Source organism: Pyrgilauda ruficollis, unplaced genomic scaffold (assembly GCF_017590135.1).
Source record: "Pyrgilauda ruficollis isolate IOZ18807 unplaced genomic scaffold, ASM1759013v1 scaffold6, whole genome shotgun sequence".
In the NCBI taxonomy this organism is placed as follows: Eukaryota; Metazoa; Chordata; class Aves; order Passeriformes; family Passeridae; genus Pyrgilauda; species Pyrgilauda ruficollis.
The window spans coordinates 2,950,487-2,973,604 of record NW_024527710.1 but is presented as its reverse complement, the minus strand read 5'-3'; the positions used below and the strand labels follow the sequence as shown (position 1 = coordinate 2,973,604).

General features: G+C 42.3%; 2 protein-coding genes and 1 non-coding gene across 3 annotated transcripts; 2 read left to right on the top strand and 1 right to left on the bottom strand.

Annotated features, from left to right (window-relative positions):
• The first annotated feature begins 733 nt into the window (after positions 1 to 733).
• RPL5 (ribosomal protein L5) lies at positions 734 to 7,374 on the top strand. Its single transcript, XM_041483102.1, has 8 exons — positions 734 to 862; positions 1,598 to 1,667; positions 1,764 to 1,879; positions 3,356 to 3,490; positions 4,112 to 4,314; positions 5,185 to 5,362; positions 6,502 to 6,590; positions 7,211 to 7,374. The coding sequence occupies exons 1-8, from the start codon at positions 860 to 862 to the stop codon at positions 7,308 to 7,310; spliced, it is 894 nt and encodes a 297-aa protein (XP_041339036.1). The 5' UTR covers positions 734 to 859; the 3' UTR covers positions 7,311 to 7,374.
• On the top strand, positions 4,926 to 5,022 carry LOC121362256. Its single transcript, XR_005956476.1, has one exon. It is a non-coding gene; the product is annotated as a small nucleolar RNA SNORD21 (small nucleolar RNA).
• Positions 7,375 to 7,533: 159 nt separating the features above from the next.
• Positions 7,534 to 20,034, bottom strand: DIPK1A (divergent protein kinase domain 1A). The gene is made up of 5 exons (XM_041483101.1): positions 19,689 to 20,034; positions 13,504 to 13,638; positions 13,126 to 13,233; positions 12,278 to 12,454; positions 7,534 to 11,319 (listed from the first exon to the last, which is right to left on the bottom strand). The coding sequence occupies exons 1-5, from the start codon at positions 19,740 to 19,742 to the stop codon at positions 10,507 to 10,509; spliced, it is 1,287 nt and encodes a 428-aa protein (XP_041339035.1). The 5' UTR covers positions 19,743 to 20,034; the 3' UTR covers positions 7,534 to 10,506.
• Positions 20,035 to 23,118: the final 3,084 nt, after the last annotated feature.

Genomic DNA, 23,118 nt, shown 5'->3' with positions numbered 1-23,118 from the left:
ACACTAGATGATAGCAATATTATTTTTTCCTCAGCATTGTGTTTCTCTGATATTACAGAATCAATTAAGTTGGCAAAGACCTCTGAGATCATCAAGTCAGAGCTTTGACTGAACACCACCTTGTCAACTAAACCACGGCACTGAGTGCCATGTCCAGTCTTAAACCCCTCCAGGGACAGAGAGTCCACCAGCTCCCTGGGCAGCCCATTCCAACGTCCAATCACTCGTTCTGTGAAGAAAATCCTCCCAATGTCCATCCTAAACCTCCCCTAGCGTAGGTTTAGACTACGTCCTCGGGTCCTATTGCTGGCTGCCTGGCAGAAGAGGCCGACCCCCATGATACTATAACTCCTCTCAGGCAGTGCCAGGGAGTGACGCAGTCTCCCCTGAGCTTCCTCCTGTCCAGGCTAAACCCCAGCTCGCTCAGCCGCTCCTCACAGAACCCTTCGCTCTCCAGACTCGTCCCCAGCTCCGTTTCCCTTCTCCGGACTCGCTCCAGCCCCTCAGTGTCTCTCCTGAAGTGACGGGCCCCGGCGGCAGGCAGCGCTGGCGGTGTCGCGGCACCCGCGGGGCTCCGGGCCCGTGCTCCAGAGGCTCGGTGGGGCTCCGGGCCCGGGCTCCGGGGGTTCGGCGGGCAGCGCAGGCAGCGGTCCCGGCGGCGCAGCTCGGACCGCCCGCGGTGAGTGCGGTGAGTCCGCCGGGCCGGCAGGGAGCAGCAGGGCGCGAGCGCGGCCCCGCCCCGCCGGGCAGGGCAGGAGCTGCGGCTGCGCGGCGCGCGCGGCCTTTTCCCGTTTGCTGCGGAGCGCAGTCGTTGTGCGGAGCGGGCCCCGGCCTGAGGGACCGGACAGTGCCTGGCACGATGGTCGGTACCGGCACGGGGGGGCTCGGCGACATCGCGTCCGTCGTTCCGCGCCCGCCGCGCAGCTCTACGCGCGCGGATGGAGCCCGATTGTCGCGGGCTCGGGGCGGCCGCCCGGCGCCGGCGTGGCAATGGCTGCCATTCTGAAGGGGCTGCGCCGCGGGCGGCTCGAGGGGCGCCGGCGGGGCCCGGCCCGGCCCCGTTACCGGCTTCGCTGCCTCGTGGGCTGCGTCCTGCGGGGTCCCGCCGCCAGCGGCTGGGTCGGGGCCGAGCCGCGCGGCCGGGGCTGATACAGCCCCCGGTGCCCTGCAGCAGCCGCGCCGGGCCCCGGGCTGCGGGTGTCGGACCGGCTGAGGGCGGGGGGCTGCGGGGGAAGCGGCTCCGTGGCAGAACGTGCCAGAGAAGTCACGGCTGTGCGGGAGTGTCAGGAAATGAGCGCGGTCATTGCTCCTGTCCGTGCGCACGGGCCTTTGGTTAAAAGATACTTTGATAAAAGATACACTTGGGTTTTCTCTTGAAACATTAGTTCCTGTGCAGGGGTAAAATTTACGGGGTTTGATGTGCCGGGTGGTTTTTTTTCCATTTCATTTTTATGGTGCTCTTTTTATCTAAACATACAAAAAAAATCTGTGTAATTCCTGATTGCACTGTGGTTTTATTCGTGGCACGTTTAGTTAGAATGGTGTTGGCTTACAGGGTTATATGTTAATAACACGTAGTTTATGTTTCCTATCCAAGGGGTTTGTGAAAGTTGTCAAGAATAAGGCGTACTTCAAGAGATACCAAGTGAAATTCAGGAGAAGGAGAGGTATTATTAAATTGCCTGTAATACACAATTAAATGTCCTTGGTGAATATTCCTAGTTTGTGCACGCATTTTGCACACTGCAACTGTTGTTTTTCAGAGGGAAAAACTGACTACTATGCTCGGAAACGTTTGGTTATTCAAGATAAAAACAAGTACAACACTCCTAAATACAGGATGATTGTGCGCGTTACCAACAGAGACATCATCTGCCAGGTAAGGCCCGCGGTGTTTGCTGCTTACCTGCCAGCCTTGCCAGGGTGAGGTCAGCACAGAGGGGGAGGCTTGGAGCACCCGAGGTTTCTTAGGCCGGATCTGCACAGTGTTTGTATTGTAAAATAGCTCCTTAGAGGAGGACAATCTTCAGTGTTACTACAACTTCAGTAATAAACCATGTGCGTTGCAGAAAAGAAGTTTCACAAGTGTTAGCACTTTTGCTGTGAGGTTATTTGTTGTGTAAGATTGTACTGCTGTGATGATTCTGGGCTAAGTAGAACATTTTTGGGAGAGGGAAGATGTCTCTGGGTTTGTTTTTTTTGGTTTTTTTTTTGCTATAATTAAAGGGTTTCAAAAAGAGGCCTTTTTTTGCTTGGCTGAAGACAGCCATGTTGACAGTGTGACCTGTTAACCTGCATTGACTTGTGCTGTATCTAGAGGTGCCTTCTCTTTTGAGTTCTGTTTCCGTGTTGTGTGGCTCACGTGAAGCTCTGAGGCCTTATGATGGCTTTCCTGTGAGATTGAAGGAGGCTTGTAAACAAGAACAGGAGGCGCTTTTTTTGTGGTCATTACTATGCAGTTGTGTGTAGCATCATATGCAGTTCCTCACTGTGGCTCACTTTTCTTGTTTAATTTTTAGAATGCTTTGACTAATTTTGAAGTTTAAAACTTGGGAATGCCTGTTTTATAATAAATATATGTCGTTGAACTCAAAAAAGAAGCAGCTAAGTTTAACTTGGTTTTTCACAGAGTAGTTATCTGATGAGAACAGTTTAGTCATTAATGAGGTTATTTTATCTTTAAAACTGAAAACAAAAATCAGTGGTTACAGGGGCTTACATCTGACTGATAGTTCCTTTCCAGTGTGTCAGAATCCTGCAAAAATGGGACGACATTTGGATGTAGAGAGGAGGTGTGAGAGTCAAAAGGAGAAGGTTCCATACGTGAAAGGAACAGCAGAAACATATCTGATGGTCCTACTGTCCCACAGGAGACCCTGGGATGATGATGGTCTCCGACCATGATTAATAAAATCATTCCATAAGGTTACTGACAGTGTTGCCATGCTGCTTGTATTTTTTGAGATGTATCAGAAAGTGGGACAGAATTCATCCCCATTCATAATGATTCTTGGAAAGGTTGGTCTTGTAGGCAGTTTCTGGCCTCTCGATTGATGTGGAAAGGTGGTTACCAGTTGTTGCTGACAGACATTTTAGCTGGTCTAATACAGGTTTGAATTCTTTGTGTCTTTACTTGAGGAGATGATGACTCCTTTTGCAGAAACAAACAAACCATGGGATGGGGCAGAACAAACAAACAACCCCCCAACAAACCAAAGCAGCACCACTCCTTGAGCTTGCATGCAGAGGTTGGCAGTTTTTGCACGCTCGGAACCAGCATTCATGTTGGCTCGAGTAGGTGTCAGAGGAAGCGAGGAACCCCAATGGTGGAGCCCTAACGTTTGTCTGTTGCCAGATTGCCTATGCCAGAATCGAGGGGGACATGATCGTGTGCGCTGCCTACGCCCACGAGCTGCCCAAGTACGGTGTCAAGGTGGGCCTGACCAACTACGCTGCTGCCTACTGCACCGGCCTGCTCCTGGCACGCAGGGTACGTACGGGCCGGCCCTGGGGCTGCTGCTGTGCTGCCCTGCCTCCCTCAGGGAACAGGGAGACCGCTTCCTGCAGTGCTGTGTCAGCCCACTGAGTCTCTGGGCTCCTCACAATTGTAACTTTTGCTCTACCGTCACAGATTTGATGTGTCTTGTGACCGCCAAGTCAAAGGGAGGGGTATGACAGCATGCAGTCTCAGCTCCAGCAGCCCACTTTCATACTTCATCCCTTAAGTTTGGTGGAGAAAGGGAGGGAGGGAGGGAGGATAAAAATGTAAGAAACGCACCTTGTAGAGTTTGAAAATATGTAAACAACAGCCATCCATTTTCCACAGGGGTTCATGAATCAGTTCAGTGGTGTACCTGTAGGAACAGAAGGTTGGAACTTAACAGACACACTTACAGTGTTGGTTGTTAAGAAGCTGATTAGTATTAGCCTACTAATATGTACCCAATATTAGTATTGGGTACATACTTTTTGTAAAGAAATTTGTTAAAAATATGATTCTACTGCAAATTCACATTTTAAAGTAGTGGTAATTCTAAATTATTATCAATAATAATTCTAAATTATTATCAATAAATGGAGGGAATTTCAAAAGTGTTTTCTTTTCCCACAGCTTCTGAATAAATTTGGCCTCGATAAGATTTATGAAGGCCAAGTTGAAGTCACTGGTGACGAGTACAATGTGGAAAGTGTGGATGGCAAGCCTGGTGCTTTTACATGCTACCTGGATGCAGGTCTTGCCAGAACTACCACTGGAAACAAAGTCTTTGGTGCTCTGAAGGGTGCGGTGGACGGGGGGCTGTCTATCCCTCATAGGTAATGTGTGTTACAAAGAATTTCTTTGGGGTTAGCCTGAGATGCTTCTGTATGTGACAGTCTATTTAGACTAATCAATTTATGCTGAAATAATTTTGTACTGTCATGGTAATGGCTATGTAATTAGATTCTGGATTTGGAGGTTTATTGTTAGTTGGTTTTTAATCTACAAATGCAATTCTGATAGTTCTGGGAATCTTAAAACTGTCAAGATGTTATGAAACTTGCAGAAACTAAAGAACTACCTTGTTGCTTTTACCAAAAATCAAGTGAATGCTCTTATCACATCTTCAAGGGGTATTCGCTTGGTTTAAGTCTTCACCAAGTTGTGTGTAGGTGTTAATTTCACTGTGAAAAAATTACTTACCAGGTACAAACCCACTGGTACTTGCTACAGTTGTCAGTACAGCAGTAAGTCTGAGCAGTCCACCTTCATTTAGAATTTCCACATGGGTATTTTGACTGTTACTTAACACTGATATTACGGTTGAGTGCTGCTTTCTGCTAGCAGCAGTGGAGGAAAGAAACTATTGAGATCTTTTGTGTGTTTTCCTACCCTCTCCCATGCTGTCCTATTCTTGGCTAATTGTCCAGGTTTTTTTGAGTTGGCTGCTACGTGATGATACTTGCAGTGACTGAGCACGCTGTAGTTGGTCCATGGCGTGTGTATGATGTACTGCAGTGTTTCAAGACGGGACTGATGGCAGCTGAGATGAGCTTAAAACTTCTAGTTTGTTTTTTTTTTAGAAGAGGGTCCTATCTCTCAGTTTTCTGTAGGAGAATCTGATGTATGAGAATAATGAGTAATTTCAGTGTGTACCTTAGCCTCTGCATTAGAGCCTTAATGTGACTGTACCTGCTGTTTGACAGCACCAAACGTTTCCCTGGCTACGACTCGGAGAGCAAAGAGTTCAATGCTGAGGTTCACCGCAAGCACATCATGGGCCAGAACGTGGCCGATTACATGCGGTACCTGATGGAGGAGGATGAAGATGCCTACAAGAAACAGTTCTCCCAGTACATAAAGAACAATGTAACACCTGACGGGGTAAGATTCATCCAGCTGGAGCTCAGGAATTTAAATAGAGATGCTGATAGGGACTTCTCTAATCATGCAAATAAGTCTGATATGTAAAATTTTGTGACTCATGTTGTATGTTACCCATGCAAAGAAAATTTTTTTTTCCTTCATTTAAGGGCTCTGATATTAGTGTAGAACTTCTGAAATTGGGACCTTTTTGCCTGCTATGAAACTTTATATTCTGCCTATAAATCAGACTTACAGGACCTAAATATGTGCTGGACCACTTCCCCCCTTCCCAATAAACTAAATTAGAAATTTCTGTACAAACTCTCTACTCTTTCCTTATCCTGCCCCACAGCCTGTCATTTCTGCAGATGTAGGGCTTATAACTGTGGGTGAGCATGTGGTTGTGGGTCGAATCTGTGGTACTGCTTGTGTGACCCTAGAAGGAGTTCTGCTATTCCAGGTGATGTATTCAGAGAGCCCAAGGTGGCATTTCATGAAAGTCTAGACTGTAATACACTTTATTTTAGTACTGCTTCACATTTTAGACTTAGTAAATTACTAGAAGATAAGTAAGAATACAGAGGTGGTTCTTCTAGTTTTTCCAAGTATTAAACTCCTTCCAGATGGCTTGTCCTGCTGCCTGTATTATTCTTGCTTGGTTGTCCTAGTAAGTGAGCTTGGAGCTTTAAAACACAGCTCCCTCATATCCCCTTTTTAAGCTATAGCAAACTTCATGCTCTATCCTTTAATTTCCGTGGGTTTTGGGGTTTTTATAAATTCACCCACCTAGTTGCTAGTTTTTTCTAACAAATTATAAAAAGAAAGTAATGCAAATGCCAGCTTCATCTGCTTTCTAAACAAATATTAGTTGTAGCTTGTATTCAAATGAAGCGTGTCTAGAATTTAGGTCACTATATAGACAATTGCTCTTTGTACATCTAAAAAGTTAGTCACAGCTGAGATCTAGTGGTCTTAATTAACCACCAGCAAAGATATTCTTAAAATTTGTGCCATTATGGAGCCAGAGCTGCCTTTGGGATAGAGCAGCATTATTGCATGCCTGGGGACAATGCAAGCACAGGGATCTTGGATTTCTGATAAACCTACAATTGAACCACTATGGTAAATTTAATTTTTTTTTTCTTTTTTTTCCCAAGATGGAAGAAATGTATAAAAAAGCCCATGCTGCTATACGGGATAATCCAGTCCATGAAAAGAAACCCAAGAGAGACGTCAAGAAAAAGAGGTAAAATTCTCATTCTTTTTAACATCTGTGTGACCTCTCTGTTGGAGATATCTTAGTTACAGTGGAACAAGTAATGCAGTTTTGCAGTTCTGTCATTAGTTATGTCTTCTGGACCAGATTAAGATACAAGCAGTTCTGTATAACTTCAGAGTTAAATTTAGCAGTAGGAATATAAAATTCAAGAGCTCTTAGCTATTTAAAAAATCAAAGTGAAGAATGTTTGTGGCTTGAATATCTGGAACAGTGTGTACCTTCAGGTCCCAGTGTTTTCAGTGGGAAAGCTGCTTCTCTTCAGCTGAGAGCTCGTTGACTATTTTGTCAGTAGCAAACTGCTTTGATTTTTAAGGGTGTGTGAGAAAAGAAATCAAGACACAGCTGTTGCATTGGGCTTGATAACGTCTGTGCTTCAGTCACAGAGAATACAGAGTTTATCTCTAGAGAAATTAAAAGTGTCTAGCCATGCTTTTTTGTGGTGTTTTAACTACAGCCTTAGATCATTATGAGGAAATAAAGCATGTTACAGAAGTGGGAATATATTCTCCACTGCACTCTTAATCACAGTTATGTTGCACTGCTACTTTTCTGCTTTGGATCTACTGCACACTGTGCTTCCATTGCAGATGGAATTGTCCCAAGATGTCTCTTGCCCAGAAGAAAGACCGTGTTGCTCAGAAGAAGGCCAGCTTCCTCAGGGCCCAGGAGCGCAGAACAGAGAGCTAAGACAACTTCCACAGTTTTCTGTGAAGCTTTGGAAAAAGTGGCAATAAATTTATTGAGGAAGCAACTGCGTAAGACCAGCTTATTTATATAGTTTATAAAAAGAGAGAATATTTTTGTTCTTTTTTATTTTTTATTAGGTATTCTGTACCTGAAAGGGTTTTTTCTCCCCTCTCAAAGTCCTGTGTGAACTGAGTTTTCACAGAGAAGAGAGGTCACAGACTTCAAAGACCAAGGCTGCTGCATCAGAATTACTTCTATAAGAAGGAGGAAGTAAATTTGATTAATTTTTAGCATGGTTAGTATCAAGGACTAAGTATAAGAGTTTGCTGCTTCTAACTAGAGAAAGATTTAATTTTTTTTTTTAAAGGCTGTACCTGTATTTCACAATTCTTTCAGCATACTTCATGTCTGGGGGGAGTCTGGATGTAGCTTTGGAAAAAACCAAGAGCAGTCACAATAGGTTCTAAAGCCTCTGCCCAAAGATAACCTCAGGCTTTCAGGCACTTATCACCTCCAAGCTTTGGCTGCTACTGAAACAGGTACTGTCTTGAACAGAGTATTTCACATTATTAACTTGATAAGAGAATTCACTTTAAGTTGCATATACGGGGGTAGGTACAGAGGCCATGTTAAGGAAACATTAATGAGACTCCCTGGTAGTTACACACCAGGGCCTTTCCCCTTGACTCCCCACACACTCACCAGACCATGTTCCCTTCCAGTTCACCCCTAGGGTTCCCTTAGTAGAGCCCAGAACATCTGGTTCCACAAGGTAGTTTATTCCTGGTGCAGGAACAACTGGAGATGGTTCCTCTGAGGAGCATCCCATGGCTTTTATACCCTCACACTCCCTCCTCTTCCCCTGTTGCCAGTCTGCACTTTCTCACTCTTCCCCTGCCTCCCCTCTCCGTCTCCATCCCCCTCACCAAGCACCAGCTTTCATCTTCTCCTAAAGGGTGGCTCCCTCCCAGAGCCCAGTCTGTGTTTCTCTCTGCAGCCTGCAGGCTGAGCCACCTGGAAGAGAAGTGTTCCTCACCAGCCTTGTCCTGCCCTGGTCCTTTCCCTCATCTGCTTCACAGGCACTTCTGTGTGCCAGTAGGTTTCCACCAGACTTAGAAAAACTGTTTGCACAGTTTAAACACCGGTAAAGTAGGCTACATGTAGGAATGTTTTGCTCTAAGATACTGGTAGTTGGTGTAAATACTGCTATTGAAAAAAAAGAGGCCTGTGATTTATTGTAAACAAAAGTGTATATTTTTTCCCAATGAAAGCTTCAACTTTATGCAACAGTAATAAAAATTAAGATTGTGTACAACAAACTGCACTATTAAACATATTCTCCAGATAAGATACCCAATGACCTTGGGTATTTTAAGTAATCTCTGCCCAAACAGCAGTCACTGTCAGATTTTTTCACAAGAACGTGACCACTTTACACTTTTAGTGCATTGCTGGTTACAAATACAAATACTTTTTAGTTCATAGCTGGAGCACATTAGCAAGTTCAAGACAATAATTAGCATGAGCATAGTATTTCTTAAACTGAAAGGCTGATGTTCACAAAACAATCTTAACCCAAGCTGCATATTATTACATCTGGTATGGAGAAATTACTTTATTGTGGTCCTGTACGCCAGTGTCATCATTCTAGGAATGCATTTAAGACAGGATACCTAGAGCAGTTAACCTTTCAAATACTTAAAACTTGTTCTTAACTCTGCTGAACATGAATTAAGGGGCCAGGATTCAGAAGTATACAGATGACTGCCATTAAAATCATAAAGATTGAACAACTTCATACCTAAAGCATTTATAAATTAAACATTCAGCAGGTAAGTATTGAGCATGTATTCAGGTGTATTATGGACATCCAATTCTGCATAATTATGAACACAGATGTAAATCTGAAAAATACAAGGGTGAAGATTAAAGGTGGTAGAGTGGTCATGCTTTGTGGAGTGCCAGGATCAGGTGATGTTTATTTACTCATGACTTGAGTCTTAACAGTGACTCATAGATGCTACTAGAAAAAAACAATAGTATCACACTGCAGCTCACTTAGTAACAGCTAGGAATGAGCTGGAAAATATCTCACAGGCTCGCATTTAAGCAGTATTGCACGATCCTGAACAATCCAGCTTCTGTCCTAAAATTCAGGTCTAGCTCTTGTTTATATATTTCCTGCAGTAATTAAGAAGATTGAAGTACAGGTCTGTAGCTAAATGTGGAGGGACAGTTAAGAGACAAGACTATCCACAACTATTAGTTGTTTCTCATGTCATACAGTAGATTCCTGCACTATGCAAACTTTTTTTTTTTTTTAACTGGTTGGACACATTTGCTATTCAGTATTTTTAAAAATTCAGTTTCCATACTATAGCTTAGTCCACAAAGTCCTTGCTTTTCACTGTTTGCTACAGCTTAATTTGGGTTAAAGGTTTTCACTGAAGTTTTGAAACAGATGCTGGTATTGCTGCTAAACCATATAGATGACTTCAAGAAGTAATACTCTAAAATGGTTGGCTCCCACAGGGCTCACCGTACAATGACTTAATTAAATATGCTGAACTACTTAAACCAAGACATGAGGTAACAATGTGTAAACAGAATCTGATTTGTCTCATACTACAATCTAGCCATTCTAGAATAAAATTCTGATTTCCCACAGTTGAAAATTATTTAATGTGCAAATTCTGCCATGCTAAGGTATTAGTAAACTTCAATCTCACAGTTCAGTTTATTCATAACAGCAGCTTGGACTTGGACACATTACTTGCAGTAGTGGTGATTCTTCACAAAACTACTTAGGAAAAAATCCACTGCAGGTATTTCACAAGTGAGCAATGTTTTTCACAAAAATGGAGAATGTACCCTCAGCTGATGTGGCACAGTGAACACTTTCATCCTGTTCAAGATCTGACAAAGTGCACAGAACAGTCAAGCATGCAGAGTTCTTGTTTCTGTAACACAGCATTGAACACCAGAAGGACTTCTGGCCTCTGCCGGGTCATTCAGTGGCATGTTCATTCTTTGAGAAGCCCTGTCCCGAGTTACTGACTGAAGGGCAGGACTGAAAGAACCATTAATAAAATCTGAGTAAAGAAATATCTTTTTAAAAAGGTGCAGATTATTTTTATTAAATGTCTTAGGCCACCTCTAGTGGCAGGCATCAGTATTCTCTTCTGCTGGTGGAGAACTATGAATCATTTGTATGAGAAATTTTCTTCCACAGTAAAGTTTTTAAGTTATTGAGTATTAAAGAATGCTCCATTTCCATCTGATTTGCTGTGACTTTAAGGGCAATGCACAAGTACAGCTGTTTCTCTAGTTCTTCATGGATATCAGAAGGAGCACCACGAAGCAGATAGTCTTTAAGGAGCTGACAAGCTTTTGCTAAGTTTGGCTGAATTACTTCAGTGGTACATCTCATTTTGCTTTGGTCACATAATGTTCTACAGTCTGTACCATAAATGCAGTCCAAATCTGAGTCGCACTGACGATCTTTAATTATTTCCTTCAAATTAATTTCTGGCACTATTTTTCTCATGTCCATCATTTTCAAATCATATTTTTCGTTATATCCCAAGTTTTTGGCACTTGTATCACACATAAGAAAGTTTCCATAAGGTCCGTGGAAAATATCTTCCACAAATTCTAAAAGCCCTATAGCTATTTTTGCCTTTCTTGGCCATGATGGCGTGAACCACTGGTCCATGGTTCTTCTGAAGCCAGAGGGAATGAGAAGTTCTATAATCCATGGAAGGCTGATTCCATAGAGAGAGGTATATTCAACTCTTTCGGTCACATAGAGATCCCCACAAAAACCCATCAGCTTGGGAGTATGTTCTTTATCCTGCAAGATCACCATTAACAGAAACTCTTCTAGCTGCAGGAGTGCCCATGCAGATTTTGCCTCTGGCAAAGAGACCCTTCCATCTTTGTTTCCATCAGCAAAAGACAGGATGAGATTAACCAGTTCTGAAAGATTCCCTTGTTCACCCAGTTTTGCCTGAAAGCAACAAATGAAAAAGATTAAGTATGACTTCGTTAACTACTCCCAATCCATCTGTCACACTGCCTCCTGTTACTCTGCTTCTATGAATAATAGGAATAACTGGGTATGTTGTGATTTTCATTGGTTATGGATGTAACAGGACCTGCCATCAGCTGCCTGCAGAGCTTCCTTTTTGTTCTGTTTTCATAGGCACTGAGCATACAACCTTTTGAAAGAACTACCTTTCTCTGCACTTCAAAATGCAAATATTAAAATTCAATCATTGTTCTTGATCGGATCAGTCTTTAGAAAAATTGTATCATGTAGCTTGTTCAATGTTCTCTAAGAAAAAGTATGAAGAATTCAAAAATTTAGATCAGGTTTAGTTTTCAGCTGATTAGACCTTACAAATGTAGAGGAATAATGTTATGAATTACATTTTGTCCAGTTATTAAGGGTACCAAGACAAAACGGAGTACAAATCCCATAATTACACTGAAATGCTTAGTTTTGTTATTTGGCGCAACCACCTCCATTGTAGGACTACAGAGAAAAAAGTCATTGCTGGAATCAGAACTGTTCCATTTTCAGCTAGGCAGGTCAACTTTTTGCAAATTTTCCTAAAAACTACCCTAACACACCTGCTGCTCACCATTGTTAGAGACAAAGCTGCTGTAATGCATGATAACTGACATCAGCCTTACATCATGTTTTCTATACCAATACTAGCAAAATATAGACATACAAGATGAATGCCATTTAAATTTCATCATTTAAAGAGTAAGGGAAAAGCCCTGATAATTAGTTACTTCAAATTCAAGATAAGCATCTCTGGGAAAAACTATTTTTATGCTGATTATTTTTCTAGCATATCCTTGAACAAGGCTCATACAATGGGGTATATTCTATATTCTCTCCAGCTTCAAGAAAACAAGCAGTTCTGTCAAAATAGAATAAATTAGAATATACTTACTTTAAAAAGACTATATACCATTTCTTTGAATTTCTCAACAGTGGTTCCTCTTGTTGGTTTATCAAATAGGACTATTTCCTTCCTTGGTTCTGGGTCAGTACCAAAATCAAGTTGAGCAGCTTCTTCCATCTGGCATTTTATAACACTTTGCAGATTTCCCCAGATTCCTAAATAGATCTATGAAGAAAAAGAGGAGAAAAGGTATAAAACACTGTAGAAGTCCATCTGAAGACCACCTGTCCTCCAGCCACTGCTTTAAGGGTCACCACAGATCAGAAACTGAATCCTGTGTGCAGAACAATGAATATGGCAATTTGAACAATGGCAGCTCCAAAGACAGCCCACTGCTGTGGGTACTTTGGAGACACTGCACTGTCTAAACAGACAGCTTCCCAAACAACAGATTGGCATCACTGCCACCTTTGCATAGCTTGTTACGAGGCTGCTGCTGCTATTGGTGATGCAGGATAGCAGAGAAAGCAGTATGATGTACAAGGTGTGCAAGTCTGGCAAACTGTGAAAGGATATATTGTATGTGTACATGTAGTATAAAATAACCATACACCCCTCTACATACAGGACTAATTTCTATTATTGTATATAGGTGCATATTATATATATTAATTTTTATTACACTGTATCTTTGTCTAGGTGTGTATATATATGGAGAGGTATATATATACACACACATACACTCACACACACGCTCTGCCTGTCACAGCAAATAAAATTTGAAATAATCTGTATTAAACAGATTCAACTTGCTGACACTAAGGTCTACCTGACGTTCCAGACAGTGACATTTCAGTGGGAAATAATAAAACTAGGTTGGATGAGTAAAGCCTTACCTGGTTATTGGGCTTTGTTGACAAACATTTTCCAAAATACAATGTTTCTTTAGCACAAAGACTACTACATGCTGATCCATCAATAACACCAGTCTTGTATTTATCACACTGAAACAAACAGGGAGAAATATATTTCACAAACTGCCTAGGAAAGGAGGCAACAACTGTATCTCTTCCAACACCTGAGTCTTGAAAGAAAAATCTAAGAAAAAAATCTAATAACCCTATGCCAAAATATCATTAAGAGACACAACTGGTTTTATCTGAAGTAACAGAAGTTGTAATCTTACATGATGGAGTATGAGAATTTGATTAAATCACATGTGGCACAGACTGAATTAGTCAAACACTTCAGAAAGCTATACTAAATACACTCACTATTATTTTCCTACAGTCATGGCCTCTGCAGAGTTCTGTGTAGGTGGAGTACTGAACATACATAATCCAGCTGCCAACAAACACGACCAACCAGGAGATGAAGAGATACTTGATCCGCACGTACGACAGACGGACCTAGAGCACACAAAGAGAAAGTACTATTTGTAATTCACTGAGCAGCAGTACATTTACTATTTCATCTCTAAGGAATTTGACTTCCACAGTGATAAAATAAGCAGACTGCATTATATGGAACATTTGCTTCCTTCAGTGAGAAAACTGACAGGGGAGGTCAGTTTGATGTATGTAACTGGAAGGAAAATTGAGATACAAATAAATAGAAGAAAAGGTATCAGACCCTTATGGGGCAAGCCAGACTGCAGGAACCAATTTGATCAAAATCATAAACCCCCAGAGCTCAATTAAGTGCATTTTTCTCTAAGACCAGTTACCTATGTTCCACTCATGGTAAATCAAACCCAACAAACCGGGAATTTGGTCAAAAAATAATCTGTTAATGTGTAAATATGCAATATAGAGATACAATGAGCAGGATGGATATCAGGGTCAGGTTCCATATGCTGAAGTCTCCGACTCCTTCCTTGAAATTAAGAACTGAGGGAGAGCTAAGTGTCTTACAAAGTAGGAGGGATGTTTTGATCTTTTCCTTCTTTTTTTTTTCCTCCTCCTCAGAGTCTGGTGTGCTAACAGGATGATTTTCATATTCACATCAGGATCAGAAAGTAACTAGAAGATCAGGATCAGCTTTAGCAGCAGGATATAAGGAAGTGCATGAGAGCAGCTATGTTTGGTCAGTATAAGATCCATTTCTATCAGTATCCTAATCTTCAGCAATAGCTATAAAAATATGCTATTGAAGACTGATAACATTTGATATATTATCAAATACACCAAGTGTGCTCCCAGTTTCCTCTAGAAGAACTTATTAAGCCAGATGTGATACTCTATATTTAGTAAATCTCAAATCTTTCACTAATTTACCAGATTCCCTTAAAAATCCACATAAGCTTTTAGCATCCACAACAAACTTCAGCAATTAATTCACATGTCTACTATCCACTACCATGGTCACGGACTGGACTTTATTTTGCTGAAGTCTGATTTATATTAGCTTTGTTTGAGACCCCCTAGTTCATGTATTGGAAGAGAAGAGTGAACAGTCTCTGTCCCCATCTGACATGATTTTGTAGGCCTCCATAACACACCTCCCTGTGATCTCATCTCTTTTGCAAATTGACAGGTTCTAACTTGACTGTACATCATGGAGAAATTATTTCCATTTGGAAAATGTCCCAAGAAAGATAGTAATCATGATCAGTTTTGCCATCACATATGTACACAGAACTGCAGCAGATTCAAATAAGCAACTTTTTTTTTTTAACCAGAAAGACTAGAGTAATATATTAGTATTTATTAAAATATAACAAACAACCAGCATGCATTATACCCTTTTTCTTGGAAACAAAAAATCCAGAAAAAGTCAGTTTCAAAAGACCCAAAGGTGATTCCAATCCATAAAGGTGTGGTCCTGCCACATGCCTCAGCTGTGCATCCCTACTCCTTCATGCCTTCACACACACTCACTTGACAATCTTAAAACTACCTGGTTAAAAAAGGATAGAGCTACAATTAACTTTTATTCCAGTGATTTTTTTTAGAGACAGGTTTTTATAATTTTGGGGGTTTTTTTAAGGTATTTCCAATAACTCCATTATGTAGCAGAACATGAAGCACAGAAAACTGCTGGTAAAATCTGGGGAAGATCAACAGAAATAAAACCGACAATTTTAGGGAAAGCTGTTTCATGTGTAAAAACTGCTTGGGAACCAAAGCTTCTGGGACAACAAACCCTCTTTATTCCTCAGTGTTTCTTGCTGAATCCTTCCATGAACCTTTACAATACACTTTAAACCAAAGTGCTGTTAATTAAATTTTGTATTATTGTATCCATTTAGTACAACCTCAGAGACCAGCAGCAGCCTGCAGGCCTCAGGACCACTGCAGAATATTGACCATTCTCCCAGTATGGATACTGTGTATATTGTCCTCCTCATTAGGCAAAAGAGAATGTACTTGAGACTGAAAATCCTCCCCAAATGCCATCTGACTACATCATGTATTTGGCAGGAAGTTCCAGAGAAGCTAGATTTATTTTGAGCTCAGCACTGTGCCAATGGAGTCATGCAGCTTTTGACTTGCAGAAGTTGCCCAGCCAGTTCAGACATGGACAAGAGTATCCCTCTGCTTACAGACAACCAAGGCTCCACTCTCTGGTTCAAAGGGAATTACTTTTTCAATAAGGACTTCCTCATCAAGTTCGGCAAAAGGCATGATCATTATTTGATTTCTTCCCATCCATTGCCCTCCCAAATTTTCATTTTCTCCCCAGAACGGGTCTGTGAGCAATGACACATGTAGCTCACTTCAGCTGGCACAGCCACACACTGTCCTGCTGAGGGGACAGGGCTTTACTGAGCTGCTCTGGTCACGCGGTGAGGGACCCTGAACACAAGGACTTACACTGCTGTGCAGGGCACTGGAACACGTTTCTGAGCAAAAGTCCCAGACAGCATTAGGGAACAACACATAAGGATGGACTCCATTTGAAACTGTGACAAACTGCCAGGAAACTTGTCATAAGAACATTTTTAGGGCAACAGAATGACAGAGTTCCAAAATTACCAAAAAAAGGAAGAAAGTGTTCAAAACAAGGAAACAGTTCCTTTTTTCAACTCTACTCTTCCATGAAGACTTAAATATGAGCCAAGGACTTCAAGAATGAGGGAAACACTTGCAATGCTTGATGTTACAGATTCAACTTCTTCCATCACTTGTATATTCTGCTAAGTCATATGCACTGAATAATAATTAGACATTTGTCCCCTGAAATAGAACTGGAAAACCACTTCTGGCAAAACTCAAGCCTGGATGCACTCCAAAGCATATGGAGAGTAGTGAATCAACATGCAACATAACTTGACAGATTTTTGGTAAGTGTACTTTTTATTTAAAACACTTCTGTGGTTGAAGAGTATGAAAGTGTTTCTTTGTTTAATAGTAGAGAGCTTAATTCTGGAAAGTATTACACATAACCATAGTGTAGTAATCTCCAAATCAGAATTGCTTGCTCCATTTGTGTTACATACTTGCAATAGAAAAGGACAGATGAAAAAAAGTAGGCCAATCATGTTAGAAATTCTGTTTTGTTCTCTGTTCAGGTTGATTTGTCTCTCACAGGAGGCATTTCAGGTAGGCTGACATGATGTCTGAGAGCATTAGCCCACACTGTTTTGGATGCCATGAACGGGACACGTTCACATCTTTAAAAGCAGACAGTGCTTATGATTATGCCGGTGTCTTGAGTTATTTTGTATCCTGAGTAACCAAAGTGAGGAAACAGAGGTGAGGTATCTTTTGAAATAAAATAATGACCAAGATGGAAAATGGGACATCTCTCCTTTAAAGGTTAAACAGAGCAGAAGGGATTAAAATCTTAGAGCTAAGAGATTATTTAGGAAATTTCTGCTATGTGGGGCTTTAAACTTGCTTATTCTTTGGCCCTTCAAAGACAGTCTCTTGTACATTACTGAAGTCCATGAGGCACCTCTAAAGAGTCTGTAAACTTGATCCAGAATCTATAAAGTCAAACTTCCACACATGCAAGTGCTCTTTACATGATTTTTGTCATAAGGAATCCTGCTGGTTAGTCCTCAGCTGTAGTTACCAATTGTATTGTGAGGCTATCAGAAAAGAACTTCAGGGCAATGTCCTTTAAATCTGGGACACTAACTCTCCTTGTCAAACAAAATCCCAGTGTTTATCACCCAGCTGTAAAATCCCATAAATACAATTAAATTATTTTTGTGGTCTTTAGTGGTGTTTAAACGTTTTTCAGGTGTTAGGGTATTTTTTTTTTTTGTTCTGTTTACTATCATTACATGATTTGCAGTCTAAGCAATGGCAAAGCTTTGTACTTCAGAGTTACTATTCTTTATAGTGACAGGACTTCAACATAGACTCAGGGAGGACCTAACACAAAGTTTTAGGCCAAGCTAAGAGTGTGCCCTGCTCCTTTTACATGAGCTGACACATGGCAGGACGTCTTTTTTAGGCTCAAAGATCATCAACTGAGCACCTATGGGTCTTGCATTCTGCACAAAAGCTAAAGCATGCATAAAGCAAAAGAACATTTGCCATAGAATATGTGTTGCAACCCAGCTCATAATATCCTGCTCCCATGAGGGCAGAAAAGCTGGAACAGTATTAAGTTCTGTCTGACAGAACCTGATGTTCTGGCAATTCATTTCACAACATAATGTTCAAGAAGTCTGGAACACCAGCCAGCAAAGGCTGGAATTCACTCAGTGATAACCTTCCACTGTACAAACATCTCCCCTGGTGTGCTACTTGAAATGCTGCATAGAAACATTGCAAGTCTTTCCACCTTGCCCATGGCCCTCGGTGAGTTAAGTCTACCACTTACTTAGAGAGCATTGGCTCCTTTGGAGACAAATCTCAATAAAGCACTCAGCAATCAGTGTAAATCATGACTACATTTGTCACGTACCAACAGTAACATGCAGTGACAAGAAAAGCCAATATATTGATAGTTGCTGCCATTCTATGGATGCATCAAATATCAACATACATTCACTAACACAGAAAAATATGTTTAAGGTCACAAAGCCACTATTAGCTCTCCTAAAACAAGTCCACAGAATATGCAAAATCACCTCTCAGTATAAAAAAGCATAATCAGAATTTTTTTAAAAATCTGCAGTAGAAACAAACATTTAACTTCTTTGGCTTTTCTAATAAATAATTTTGCTGTCTTCTTGTTTCTTAGCAGATTTAAAATAATGTATTTTGCTTGAAAGGCCTTAAATTAAATTTTGAGAAGAGCAGAGAAGACTATCATCAGGTATCACCATATGATGATAAGAAAAAGACTATCAAGGCAAAGGAGGCAAACAATTTGGAGACTCCTCATTTGAAAGGTAGCGTATAAATTATTAACTCATTTTTATTTGTATTGAGGGCTTTATACCATGGGAATCCAAATATTGTACAAGTGTCTACTTCAGTAAATAGATCTAGAGTAATCTTTTTTGGTTTAAAACCCAAGTGACCCACAGTTGCAGATACATACTATGAAACAGATACTGAAGAGGGTAAAATTAGATCTGTATTCTTCTCATTAAGCATTACACCCCACTCCAGGTACTTCCAGAAAGAGAACAAGATTTCTCCTCATCTGGAACTTTTCCAAATGAGGAGAAATTCAAACATTCAAGATTTTAAAATACACCAATATGAAGTTTAAAATTTTTTTATCCAACAATCACTAAACATATCAAGAGATGACAAACACATAAGCAGCATGTATAAGAAAAGTAAACATTATTTATCTCCTCAAATTCAACAAATGCTCACCTTTGTGACAATCTAGTTAAAATACAACCCATCTGATAAGGAAAAATCCAGTGGATAAATCATCAAGCTACCACAATGTCATGACTGACTAACATTTCACCACAGAACTTCCTACAACACAACAGCCACAGCACTTCCAACCAAAACATCCTTACTCTGCTAACTGAAGTAACGCAAACATGTACGTGCATATAGAAATACAAAAGTGTGTCTACGAACATATAAGGAAATGCATGGAGCTGCACTAGAAAAGTGCCCGACATTAATTTTTTAGAAAACACGCAAAAAAGGGCATGAGTTGCTCCTGCAAGCTGTGGTCCATGCGCTGCCAGGATGGATGCCTGCAGCACGGGCGAGAGGTGTAAGGCAGGGGCGCGGAGCTCAGCACGGGGCTCCCGGGCCGCGGCAGTGCCGCAGGTGTCGCTGCCCCGCCGGCCGCGCCGTGAGCCCGCGGAGCCGCGCGCCGCCTGCCGCGTAACAGGTCCTGCGCCGGCCGCTCCGCGGAGCGCGCTGCGCCCGGAGGCGGCGGGAGAGGCCCGATCCCACCGGCGGGCGGCGGCGAGAGGCACCGCGGCCCCGAGGCCGCCGCCACCTGCTCCCGTGCCCCGACACAGCCGGCCGTGCCCGGCGCCGTCACCTCCCGCCCGGCGAGAGCCCTGCGGGGGGCGCCCGCTCCGGAGGGAACTTTGCGGGGAGGGACGGGCGCCGGCACCGGCCCCTCGCCGGCCTACCTGCGCGGAGTGCGGCTTCCTCAGCCAGGCCCCCGGGAAGAGCCGCCTCGCCATGGCAATCACACATCCCCGCAGCGGGCGGCGGTCGGAGGCGGAGCGGTGAGGAGCGCTCCCCCGCCTGCCGCCGCAGCCGCGCCGCCGGCTCCGCTCGGCTCAGCGGGGAAGAGCTGCTTCGGGCACCGGCGGCCGACGGCGGCTGTCAGCGGGCAGGGCGAGCGGCTGCCGCCTCAGCCACCGCTCACGCCGCTGCCTGAAGGTGCGAACGCGGCAGCCGCGAGGGAGCGAGGCGGGGCTGAGGCGGCGAGGCGAGCCCCGCCCGCCCCGAGCCCCTGGGGCTGTCCCAGTCCCTTTTCCCCCTCCGGGACAGCCCGGAGTCCGTGGAGCTGACAGCCACCCCCGAGTTCCCCTCGTGTCTGCCAGAAAGTGCTCGGGGCGCTGTCTGGGGACAATTATGGAAAAGTCTGTTAATACATAACGCGTGTCATTGATTGTGAACAGGCTCCCGTCATTTACTGGGCAGGGTATTAAAACCAGCTGCAGGCTCCTTACAGTCCTTAAAAAACCCCCCAACACCCAAACCCCCCCCCTCCCCCCCGCAAAACACCCGCAAAAGGAATATTCCTCCAAAATAAGGAAGGAGCATTTAGCTGGACACATATTAACACAGATGAGCAAGTCTTTCACTGTGAGGTTGGTAAGAACAGCCTGAATAAGTTGCCCAGAGAAGCTGTCCCAGTTGAAGGCCAGGTTGGACATGGGTTTGAGCAAACTGGTCTATTGGGAGTTGTCCCTGCCCATGGCAGGAGGGTTGGAAAAAGGTAATCTCTAAAGTTCCTTCTAACCCCAGACATTCTGTAATTCTACATTAGTGCCATAAAGTGGAGAAATGTTACCTATTTCTTCTTTACCAGGGGATCTCTCAGCTCTTCATACATTGTGGGAAGCCTCCATTAAATTGAAATTTGTGGGAACACTATTAAGTTCAAGTAAAATCATTCTTTCTTATACAAGGTTTGGTTTCTGCCCATCCTTCTTGTCTTTATGAATTGATTGTGACTTCTTTTAATGCAGTGTGTTAGCAGAGTCAAAGCCAGAAGCTGGGAGTCTCCAGTCCTGATGCTTTTAGTCTATGAGACTTCAGGCACAAAGATTATGCCAAGGTGTTGGGATAAAAATGAGACAAACATAACATGTTATGGCTTTGGGTGTTCAGTGCACTTATCAAAGTGCACTTTTTCATCTGCTTTGATGAAAAGATCAGTTACAAAATACTACTGTAAGGATAAGCTAAGTCTTTTTGGCATGTCTTACTCTTTAGGAAAAATGTGTATGTGGAAACCAAATGTTAGGAGCTCACAAAGTATTGAGAGATTTGTGCTTGAAGATTCAAGAACAGTCTGTGACTGTTTTTTGAATAATATAATCACTGCCAGAGTCACCCTGAAGTATAAATCTGAAAATTAATTAGTAAGATTTGGCACTCCTGTAAAAGCAATCCTGGCTTTAGTAACAGCCAGTGACTCTCGCAGGGTTTTCTTCTCTCCCTATTCAGCAGGCCCAGATGGCTGCGCTTTGTGCATCCCCTCCCTCTGCAGTTCAGTGGTTTGCACAAGTTTAGCTGGGTTATGGACATGCAACAGAACACAAGAGGAGGCCACAGAGCAAAGCATTTTAACATTTTGCTGAATAATCTCAAGCCCATACTTCATCCAGTGCTCTATGCCAAGCCTTGGAATGACAGGCTGGGAGTAATTGTGCAATGTCAGTGTCCCATATGGCTGGCAAGAATCTAAATGTTTCATTCCTGTTCCATCTAGATCCAAACAGCTCCTGGCATATGTTCATTAGGGGCTATATTTTTCACTTAGTACATGAGATCTTCATCATCTGTGAGAGCAGGTGCTTTATTCCAGCACTGAAATGTTTAGTTCTTCTTCAAGTACTCTTTGTGCCCAGGCTTTGCTAAATGCTAAAAAATAAGGCTGTTTCAGCCTTTTGCAGTTACGTGTTACATTCCTGATTAAGCTTCAGTAGAGGCAACTCTCATGAAAAGCTAGGCCACATAAGCCATGACAGTAACAGGAATCATGTAACATGCACTGACTTGGTGTTCACAGGATGTGGAAACCCAAAGGAATATTCTAAAGACAGGGGGAGCAGATGCAGAAAAACCACACAGGTAGAACATAAGTCACATGGACATGTTATCCACTATACAGCCTCTCCATTCACATGTTTCCATTCTGCAGTTCACACGTCATCCATTTTTGTAGGCCCACACCAAAGCTTTGGTATATCTTAATGTCCAAGCAGTAGAAATTATGCTGATTTATTGCTACCTATTAATTCTTAAGTTTCCTATCCAGCTATAACAACACTGAATGTTATTCTAATGATGCAGGGTTTTTGTAAAAGATGGAAATCGACTGCTAGTTGTACAATGCAGTGTTTGTTACAATGTCAAAAGGTAAATGTGCTTTTATAGTACCTTCTTACATTCACCTGCATTTCCATGACAATTTGGAGCATATTACATATTAAGCATAACTCAGAAAAACCAAAAAATTGTTGCAAAGATTGAGACATCCAGGAATTCTAGACATATAAGGAATGACTATATGAGACAAATGAAAATACTGAAAAGCTACAGAGAAGAATCTGAATTCTTCAATATAGTCAGTGTAATATGCACCTTGAAAATATAATAAATAATTTTATCCAATTTCTTTTGAAGGCAAGTCTCTGTAAGTTGAACAAGTAATACAGGTTTTAACATCACATGGCAGCTAAACATTAACTTATTGCAGTGGTGCTGGACTTGCTTCTCTCAGTTATTTGAAGCAGCTGCACTCACATACTGATTTAACTCAAATGCTGTCATAAGAGACTCCATGGGAAATCCTCAGGGTTCACCCACTCTCCCCACCATCGTATTATATGCAGGGAGCCTCTGGCTAATGTTAACAATCACAAGACTTCTCTTTCTCACAGCAGCTCTACTAACTTCCAATCTGCCTGACCTGGCTTCCTAGATTAATGCTCTTTTGCTCTTTTGCCTAAGAAATATTCTATGATCCTGAGCAGCTACTGCAGTCTTAAAGTATTACAGCACTAGTAGAATGTAATGCTCTAGCATTTGCCATTGCCCAGCTTTGTAGCTCCATTTAATAAGTGTATTTACACAATATATAATATGGTAATGATTTAAAATAAAATTACCCACATTTCCTAAACTAAGGGCTAGAAAAATGTAGAGGTTTCTCTCTTTTTGTGCTACTCAGCTATCTACTTGCTCACATATCTGTCTAGGAGTCTGTTTTTATACAGGCTTGACTTTCTTAGGCCTGTCTTTGTGGATGAGAGCAAAGATCTGGGGACTCATCCAACCTTTCTATCTAAACTTTGCGTCATGTTCCCTTCAGAGAGAGAC

Coding starts and splice junctions, on each gene's coding strand:
- RPL5 (XM_041483102.1), top strand. Junction 1,668..1,763: donor GAAATTCAGGAGAAGGAGAG/GTATTATTAAAT, acceptor GTTGTTTTTCAG/AGGGAAAAACTGACTACTAT. Junction 4,315..5,184: donor GGGCTGTCTATCCCTCATAG/GTAATGTGTGTT, acceptor GCTGTTTGACAG/CACCAAACGTTTCCCTGGCT.
- DIPK1A (XM_041483101.1), bottom strand. CDS start 19,742: ATGGCGAGGCGGCTCTTCCCGGGGGCCTGGCTGAGGAAGCCGCACTCC. Junction 13,639..19,688: donor GGAAGCCGCACTCCGCGCAG/GTAGGCCGGCGA, acceptor TGTGTGCTCTAG/GTCCGTCTGTCGTACGTGCG. Junction 11,320..12,277: donor TGGTATATAGTCTTTTTAAA/GTAAGTATATTC, acceptor TGTTGCTTTCAG/GCAAAACTGGGTGAACAAGG.